The 10,177-nt window shown below is 32.3% G+C and overlaps 1 protein-coding gene across 1 annotated transcript; it reads right to left on the bottom strand.

The window, feature by feature from the left end:
• Positions 1-6,947: 6,947 nt before the first annotated feature.
• Positions 6,948-9,779, bottom strand: LOC136210990 (cytochrome P450 726A27-like). The gene is made up of 3 exons (XM_066002506.1): positions 9,356-9,779; positions 7,830-8,396; positions 6,948-7,703 (listed from the first exon to the last, which is right to left on the bottom strand). Exons 1-3 carry the CDS (start codon positions 9,671-9,673, stop codon positions 7,083-7,085), a joined length of 1,506 nt encoding a protein of 501 aa, XP_065858578.1. The 5' UTR covers positions 9,674-9,779; the 3' UTR covers positions 6,948-7,082.
• Between the last annotated feature and the right edge of the window lie 398 nt (positions 9,780-10,177).

The following is a 10,177-nucleotide window of genomic DNA, read 5'->3' as shown; positions in this document are numbered from 1 at the left end:
TCTGTTTCTCTTTTGGGTTCCAAGTCTTATGTGTGACCCATTAGGTTCTTATTGCTTCTAGCCGTATACAACTATTAAATTAATTTTCTCAGAATTATATTTAATCTTTGTATAACGGAATGAGTACGCGAACTTTGATTGGCAGATCCGAAACATTCCCCCAGAGCTATAAGAAGACATGTTGATTCTGTCGTTGACCTTTCCGTATTAGTTACAGTATAATTCGATCCTTCATCAACTACATCCTTGAACAGAATCTTATGACTATGGGCAATGTCAAGTCATATATAACGAGACGTTCATTTTACTTGTACAGGCCGAGTTAACTCCAATTAGATAGGTTAAGTAAAATCTACATTTCAAGTCTTAAGCTATCACCTTGCAAGGATTTAGAGTTAAGTCTTCCACAAGCGATCATTGGATGTATCTCCCATTTATCAGGAGTGACAAATGCTCAATCCAATGTATAACTATCTTGCAATTACTTCCTGTGATACCCAACGTCTGTCGTACACACCCCAGAGTCATCCCTGTTATGGATCGTGTTACAACAGGATCAAAGCATCACATTCCATAATCCAGAATCACTAATTAACATTCCTTTGAGTCTTAGGATTACTTATACCTATTAATACCAATGAGATGAACAAGTGACAAGGATAAATCTACCCATCCTGTTATCTCAAGTCGGGTCCCCAATCCTAATGAACTCCATTCATTGGATCCATGTAACTATCCAGGTATCTGCATATCTGAAGCTTGTGAGATCAACTCTCTTTCTCGACAGAAAACATTGGTACATGCAAGTCTTAACAGTGTTATGTCAATCCCTATTCAAAAGATATCACTTGACTTTGGGTGGCTTTAAGTTTATTAGTTTATTATAATGTTTCGTCTCACTTCATGCTTGTATGAACACTTTATCATCACTTTAAATAAACTCAGGGATTTCCTTTTATTAGACTTATTTAGTTCTTTAAAGGAGGTTGTCTTTATACATTTATAAAACCATATCTTATTAAAATAAATGACATAAAGAACAATTCATTTACATCTGATTTATATCCTAGAACAATTGTCTATAGGACACTAAACCCCAACACGCTATTCGCACGTCACATCATAATGCTCCCCTTGCTTGCTATTTGCACATCATATATCCACTGCATGCTCTTCAGTCCATCTCCTGGCAGTTGCTACGTAACCTGCCCTGTTACTGATGTATCGTTCAGCAATTCGCTCTCGGCCATGAAATGGCCCCTCAATGAAGGGCTCTACCAGCAGTCCATAAATATTCCACAGCAGCTATAAAATGCATAGATAAATTAAATTAGACGCCAAACATGAGTAGATAAACTAGACCCCAAACATGAATAGATAAATTTACGGGTAAAAAATACATGGATTTACATCTTACCGTGGGAATACTATGGGTAGGGCGATCAAGTAGCTGGGGCATAGAAACATGCCCCAAGGGACCGATATTAGGATGGTAAATTTTGGTCCTGAATATGACCTGCGAACAATAGTAATATCATGAGTGTATTTACAAAGATATGAACTGATTTATGTGTGTTAACAAGTTTATGCATGTTCTTACAACTGGAGGTGTGGAGGGGAAATCGACAGGGAAGTCCATTTGGACTATGAATACACCTCCTTCATAAGGGGTGTTTGGAGGGCCATTCGTCAAAGCAGTCCATTGCTGCCGGTCAGGACCATGTATATTGACAAGCCACCCAAGTGCCTCATATCGGAGTTGGTCAATCTGAAACTCAACATTACGATAGAGGTTCCTTCTATCCATGCTCGAAATAACAAACTGTAAGTATAGTGTTAGGTTGCCCTAGGTGACTATTGAGAATTGGTAAACGCTTCCTATTTATAATGTGGGTGAGTAAGTGAATGGTCTCAGAATGGAGAAAGGGTAAAAGGAGATTAATTAGGTCTATCTGTATACGGTATGTAATTAATGAGCATCATCAATTGGTTTTGCAGATATCAAGACTTGGGATTCTAGGAGATGATGCCTTAGATATGCTTCAGTTCAAGTTGGATTTGGCTTTCCAATCAACACCACCACGCCTCTGACTATATATACAGATTTGGAGATGTACATTAATTGCTTAATTTTTTTTACCCTACATTCATTCAGTTATTTGTGTAGTTCAAATGTAAACAGATTATGAGCATTAGTCTCCAGTAAAATTAAAATAATTAATATACATAAATTCTTGTTCATTTGATAATTATTGTTCATTTCCAGAATCATTCGAAGAAGAAGGCAAGGAGTGACATTTACGTTTAAAAAAATATCATGTAAACAACAATAAAAAGACATTAAATTAAAAGAATCTGTCATCTAAAACAAATATCTTGACATGATTGATTAAGACCTATGCTATCTGATACAAGTTACTATGACAGAAATTATTATAAAAATTATCACCGCGAATACCAATATGCCAATTTCTCATATAGCGACTTGACATTTTTAATTATTAGTATGTCATGTGATGACATTAAAAGTGACGTTAATAAATAAAAAGATGGATCGTAACAATGTTCACATGACAGTACGAAACTAGGCTGATGTCATGTATAGTATCTTCAAATGACAGAACCTAACCGTCGTCTGAAGGTGCAATAGACGGCAGCGAGCCCTGTGACAGATTTATATCTCGCGGGATGACAGTTTTTAACCGTCGTCTGAAGGGGGTTTTGGCGTAATAATTTAATTTTTCCATAAAGTAAGTAGTCCCTCTAGTCTAACACATTCATCTTAGAAGAGATAACAAGAGAAAGTTAAACTAATAGTCTTAGATACTAAATATTCCATTTATCAGAAAGAGATAAATCAATGCCATCAATGAATAATTCAATTCCTGTAACCACATCTTATCTTGTATAGTGGTCTGGCCCTCAGATATAATGATTAAGAATTATGTATTACTTTCTTCCAAATATTTTATTATATATCAATGGCAATTGACCCACATTAAAATAATTTATAAAGAAAAGTCCAATATGCAATCGAATTCATGATTTTATCTTTTATTTTTTTTTTATAAAAACAATATCATTCCATTAATTTAACAAGTATAAATAGAACACCAGAATAAAACCTTTCATCCATATAGCTACATCTATAAAAGAAAGAAAATAAATATAAATTATAAAAAGCAATGGAAAAACTACAAAGAGCAGTAAAAACTATAAAAGATACAAATAAAACAAACAAAACAAACAAAGAAATCATATATATCCTTCTCGTACGTCAAATCCCATATATTGAAAAACCTCTGTAATCATGCTTCATCATTTAGGCTCTTCTGGACATTCGGATATGTCCTTTCTATTTTTGCAACGACGCAGATCTATAGATCTACAGACAAAATTAACTTTTTCCGTTCTTGCTAAGACCGAAAAAACAATAAATAAAAGAAATATAGCTAATGGGTGTAAATCTGATGGAAAAAGTTCAATAAGGAATATGAACTTTCAACAAACAAGAAAAAATAGATCTGAAACTAAAAACTAAATCTAAACACAAATGAGAAGAGGAAAAAGGAAGAAGGACAAACTTCCTTCTTCCTTATCTAAAAAATCTGATAAGAAAACAAAAGATCGGAAACATTAAACGACAATAACAGTGACGAAGAGTTGTAGAATCGAAAATTTAAAAGAGAAAATTAGATAAATTAGATAGAGAAGCTAGAGAGAAGTGACGGTTTCTCTCACTCCACCGAATTCATGATTTATATGATATAAAAATTAGAAAAATGTATATAAAAATTTAAAATTTAATTTTTTTATCTATAATTATAACAAATGATAATTTAAATAATATAATTATGTTTAATAAATTAAGAGTAAAGATATAATTATAAATTAAGTTGTAAAATTTATAAATTCGGACATAAATTCATATTTTATTTATAATATATAAAAAATAATACATAATTAAGAATTGAGTTTTGTGATATGATTTAATTATATTTTTATAATATAACTTTTTTTTTATGTAATAACCCTAAAGATTAGACATAATTAATTCTCTATTTAAATATCGATGATTTGCTGCTTCGTGTCTTGATTGAGAATTAATCATTAGATTACTTCAATGATAGCTTTGCTGCTAATTGGCCTTTGGTAAGGCACACTCGTCATTGGCTTCAGGATTATCTTAATCTGATTGCCACATTATTTATTTTCTTTGGTCCCAAATTTTATGGGATCCACACTTTTCTCGGAGAGCATGGCTTTCACCTTGTTTTAATATGCTTCAAAAAACCTATTGTTTCTTCATACAATCTCTTAGGAGAGGCTCTAAAGGGAGGACACATAGGTGGCCCTGCCTTCCGTTTAGGAGGGCTCTGATCTAAAAAAGTTTTAAGTTTTTTTTTTATAAAATTCAAAACTAATTTTAATTAATTATTGAATATTTATTTAAATTTCAATTATTGAAAAATTATGTTGGTGGGATTTGTGGGAAAACTTGAAAACTAAAGGAAAGCAATTGATTTTTGGAGAATTAAACATAGAAAATGGAGATTAATAAGGGTGGAAAAAAGTTTTAGGTTTTGGGTTTTGATATGTTTTTGTGCTGTGCCTTTTCAAGTGAAGAGTCAACTCTTTTTATAGTTGATGTTGTCCAGGGACAGCCCTGGGCGTAGGCAAGAAGTGCAGCCGTCTAGGGTCCTAAGAAAAAACGGGCCCAATTCTTTTTATACTATATATATAGTAATTTCTTTTTATTATAAATGTAGTTATAAAAACATTAGGTCTAAAAGGGGACCAACTAATATAAGATATTTTAGGCCTAAAACAGGTCCAATTTTCTACTTTAAACTTTTAAGTACAATTTATTTTTAATTAAGGGTAATTTATTTCTTATTTCGCCTATGACACCTAAAATGTCAGGACCAGCCGTGATATTGACAGAAATCTATTGGAAGCATGGTGTTCCACTACTCCATTTTAGCTAAGATTTTTGTGGCACGTTCTCCATATCTTAGGGAACCGTCATTTCACTTCAAAACATGGTTTAGAGTTGGTTCCATAGCCAGTTGTTGAAAAAGCAGAGCTTTTCTTCCTTTTGGGACAAATTCGTTGGAAGCAAGATTTTCCACTACTCCACATTGACTAAAACAATTATGGTACATACTCCATACTACGGGGAACCATGATTCCACTTCAAAACATGGATTCAAATTTCTTAAAGTTATTGACAAAATTAATTTTCAAACAAACACATTTTTTAGTAAAATGCCTCATTCTCCTTCAATACTTCTCCGTTTTGGCTTCATAAATACCCTTGGACTGTGAAGACCTAAGGAACAAAGATTCCATTATAACTAGAAGGATTCTAACGATTTATTCTTCAAAATATTAGTGTTTGGAAGAAAATGTGATGCTGAGAAATAAACTTTTTAAATTGAATTCTTCAATTGCCCAACTCCTAAAAGTATCTCTAAAAAACCAAGTTTATCTTTATGATTTTAGAGATAAATAATTGCATTTATTTATAAAAAATAAATAAAGTGATTAGCCAATTAAAAATATTTATGGATAAGGAAGATTGATACGAAAAGGAAGCAACATTATTATTATTATTGTTCTGTTATTATTTTCTCTTTGTTTTCTTGTCTATTTATTTTTTTTAATATATATATTTTATTATTTTTTATTTTTTTTATATTATATCCAAAATTATGGAAGCAGTTGAAACGCATGAGAATGAAAATCAATTTCTTTGAAACCGCCACTAAAATTTGGGTAGCTCTTCCAAATTAATAGGTTTCTCTGTTCTCTTTTTTCTTTAACATATATATATATGGGCTGTTCACGTAAAATCCTAGAAAATGTAGTTTATAATTTTAAATTGGCTTAATGCTTCTCCAGCCCCCTTAACTTGTCCGAATTGGTCATTTTACCCTTCCAACTCATCGAATGTTCTATTTACCCCCTTAACTCCATAAAAATGGTATTTCTCGCTCTCTTAACTTGTCCAAATTTATCATTTTACCCCTTCTCAACTCATCGAATATCTTATTTACCCCCTTAACTCCATAAAAGTGGTATTTCTCACCACTTATGATCCTATTTACCCTCTTAACTCCATAAAAATGGTATTTCTTATCCCTTTATAGTAGTAAAAAAAGTTGAAAAGAGAAAGAACGAATAAAAAATACAAATAACAAGCACATTAATATAAATAAGTTAAATACATTATATGTAGGGATAATGTACCAAATAGGCCTATGATTTTTGGGGAAGTATCAATTTAGGTTCCACTTACAAAATAGCATAAATATAGGTTTAACGTTTAATTTTTTTTATCAATTTAGGCTTCGATAACGGATTGTAAGGGGTGAAAAATATCACTTTTATGGAGTTAAGGGGGTAAATAGAACATTCTATGAGTTGGGGGGAGAAATGGACAAGTTGAGGGAGTGAGAAATACCACTTTTATGGAGTTAAGGTGGTAAATAGGATATTCGATGAGTTGAGGGGGTAAAATGACCAATTTGGACAAGTTAAGGGTGCTGGAGAAGTATTAGGCCTTTTAAATTGTATTAAAAAAAATACCTCAATTGAGTTAAAAAAAAAATCCTTCTACAACTAGATTTAAAAAATCACCCAAAATTATGGTGTCCAAAATAATATTTTTTAAATAATTTAATAATCAACCTATATGGGCTCTTAATTATTGTATATATCATAAACTTCTAATTTATAAATTTTAATCCTTAAAATATATTAAAGTACTGATTTTACTAGTTTGATATTGTAAATAGTTTCTAAAAGATGAATTTCTGTGTAATTTTCCTATAATATTTATATTGTTTTTGTTTTAATTTCAGTCATACAAATAAATGAAGATAAAACCAATCAAAATTACAAAAACAACAACAATTTAACCAATAATTATTGAATTTCACTTTCATACCAACTAATAATGACAAAATGTAAAGTACAATTCCTTTGAAAATTTTCTAATAAGTTTTAACAAGAAAAAAAAATTGAAATCAGCAACATCTTATTCCATTTTTGTAACAGCCAATTCTATTGGAGCATGATTAATTTTTAGGGGCCGGATGAAAGGGAATTGGAATCAAGTTGAGGTCATGTTTTCTACACAAGGCACCTTGAAAAACTTCAGCCATATCAAGATTTTCCGGTGTGATTCCATCAAGAAATTTCCAATCAAAATGATATAATAAGTTTGCAAGCAGAAGCTCTACATAAGTTACAGCTAATGAGATTCCTGGACATATTCTTTTTCCCGCACCAAATGGTATTAGTTCCTTATTCGCACCTTTGTAATCTATTTTATTATCTTCAAATCTTTCTGGATAAAACTTTTCAGGTTCAATCCAAACATTAGAGTCTCTTCCCATTGCCCACACATTAACCATTATTGTAGTTTTGGGAAAAATATCATATCCATCAACTTTTGTTCTTTCTCTAGACTCTCTTGTAATCAAGGATGCTGGAGGACGTAATCTGAAAGTTTCTTTGATAACTAATTTCAAGTAGTTCAATTCTTGGATTCTTGATTCCTCAACGTTTCCATTTTCTCCAAACACTCGTCTCACCTCTTCTTGTGCTTTTTTCATTGCTTTTGGGTTCCTCATCAACTCCGACATTGCCCATTCTACAAGTTTAGAGGATGTATGACTCCCAGCACCAAATAATTCCTACAATACAAAATAATGAAATTAGGTCTTTGTTTAAATGATATCTGAGTGGTTAGACCAAGTAGTCGAGGGTTTAAATTTAGAGAACGCATGTTAATAAAGGCGGAGAGACATGGATGTACTTACCACAATGTTGGCTTTGATGCAATCATTTGTGAACGGCATTGGAAGGTTTCCTTTCTTTTGTATACCCAAAAGAACATCTAAAAAGTTATCAACTTCGGCATCATCATCCTTCTTGTTGGCTTTGTGTTCATGTATGGTGTCTTCAAGTATCCGATCCGCCTCCAAATGCAATCTTTGCAGTCTTGACATAGCTCTACTAGTGAAATATTGAATGAATTTGAAAGAAGGGAAGAAATCGGCAATACTAACAACTTTTCCCGCATCCTTCAAACTCTCGAGAATAGTTAATAAATGTTCTTTTGTTTTTCCATTTTCACCAAACGTAGCTAGTAGCATGACAGTGTTTGTTAAATCAACCACCATGTTTGTAATATTGACCGTCGATCCAGCTTTCGATTGAAGGAATTTGATCACTTCAGAGACTTGTTCTTCCCGGAGTGACCGGAAAGACTGAACACGTTTAGCACTTAGAAACTCCAATGTAGAAATTTTCCTCATTTGTCTCCAGTGGTCTCCATATGGTGCAAATGCAATTCCAACGCCGTTATAAAGGGTAATTTCAATTGACTGCATTTAGAGGTGTCAAAATGAATTATATATATCGAAATTGTGTTATTAGACTAACATGTTCACTTGATCATGTATAATATAAATGTAATAGAAATAAAAAATTATGCCACACATGGTGTAATCAGCATCGAAAGTCACATAAGTTTCAACAACAAAATAACAGTGGACGTTTTCCGATCATCTTCTCACTGGAAATGCTAATATGATATATATTCACATGTCTCAATAACAAATAAACACCATTTGTTGTTATGTCATGAGAGATCACAGTCTCCCAATACACTTTTATGGTGGGACCCATCTCCAGACCCTCTCTTAACAAGGACGTGTAGTGCACTGGACCTCTTTTTTTTTATGCCGTAATCAGCATCGAAAGTCACATAAGTTTCAACAACAGAATAACAGTGGACGTTTTCCGATCATCCTCTCACTGGAAATACTAATATGATATATTTTCACATGTAGAGAATGGATTCCTTTGACAGAACCAAACATTTTGACATCGATGTACATCTCATCCGAGAACATGTATGAGAATGGATTCCTTTGCACTATTTATGTTTCTTCAGAATGTCAACTAGCAGATCTATTCACAAAATCTCTGTCTGCTTCACAGATGTTTGATGCTTTGGTTTAAATGGGATTAGTTCAATTGCCTACTGTTTAGGCTTAAGGGGGAGTGTTAATATTTTCCTTTTTTGGGTATTTTAGTCTTTTATGCATTTTCTCAATAAGGCTATAAATAGTATGTGTATTGGTACTTTGAAGATATATAAAAATTGAGTAAATAGTTTGTGGCTATTTTCTCTCCAAAAGATCTGTGTTCATTCTATTATTCATTCTATTTCTTTTCTACTATTCTATTGTTTCACACTCAATAACAAATAAATACCATGGCCGCGCCATGTGGGGTTCAAAGTTATGTTATCATGTCAAAAATTGATAGCTCTATATACCTGGGGTGCTGGTCGTTCCGCGAACACTTCACTCTGATTTCGAAGAACCTCATGGGCAATTTCAGCGGAAGAAATGACAACTACCGGAACTTGTCCTTGTTGAATGCTCATAACAGGTCCATAAGTTTTAGCCAAATCGCTTAGGCATTGATGGATTTCAGCACCAAACAATTGAGGAATGTTGCCTAAAATAGGAAATTTCCATGGTCCTGGAGGAAGGACTATGTTTTGGGTATGTTTTTTCCATATCTTTAATACCATAAAGATGAAAAGGAAGAAGCTTAAGATAATAGGAAAAGAGGGAATTTGCATGTCCATTTTTCTGATACTGTGTATGTTTCAATTCCATATGATATGGTATTTAAATAATTAAAGTGATACCTTGATAGTGTCCATGTGACCATATATGAGTTATTTTAATGGTTATTTTAAGAAGATATCATATGATTTTATGTCCCGCTGATATCTTTTGACCAATGAAAGTGGGAAAGATTGATATCATGTGTTAATATTATGTACACAATTTAAAATAATATTAAAAGAATCACTGTTTCACGTTTGTACAAAATGTGATTAGGTTAAGGTCTAAAAAACTGTGATTTCACGTTTTCTGTTTGTACCAAACTAATAACTGAGTTTTTTTTTCTTTGTGGATAGAAGAAATGAATGTGGTTTTTGGATTTGCTAAAACAAATAACTTCATTCGATGAAAACACAATAAGTACAACAAAAAAGCAACAGTAAAAAATCAAACCTCATAAGATCTACAAAGAGACTAAAATGACTACATAGAACAAAAAAAAGACCATAAAGGCATAAAAA

The sequence above is a fragment of the Euphorbia lathyris genome, chromosome 1 (assembly GCF_963576675.1).
Source record: "Euphorbia lathyris chromosome 1, ddEupLath1.1, whole genome shotgun sequence".
Classification (NCBI taxonomy): Eukaryota; Viridiplantae; Streptophyta; class Magnoliopsida; order Malpighiales; family Euphorbiaceae; genus Euphorbia; species Euphorbia lathyris.
The sequence above is the reverse complement of the archived record's forward strand: the minus strand, read 5'-3'. Positions and strand labels throughout refer to the sequence as shown.

Coding starts and splice junctions, on each gene's coding strand:
- LOC136210990 (XM_066002506.1), bottom strand. CDS start 9,673: ATGGACATGCAAATTCCCTCTTTTCCTATTATCTTAAGCTTCTTCCTT. Junction 8,397..9,355: donor CGGAACGACCAGCACCCCAG/GTATATAGAGCT, acceptor CTCTAAATGCAG/TCAATTGAAATTACCCTTTA. Junction 7,704..7,829: donor GCATCAAAGCCAACATTGTG/GTAAGTACATCC, acceptor TTTGTATTGTAG/GAATTATTTGGTGCTGGGAG.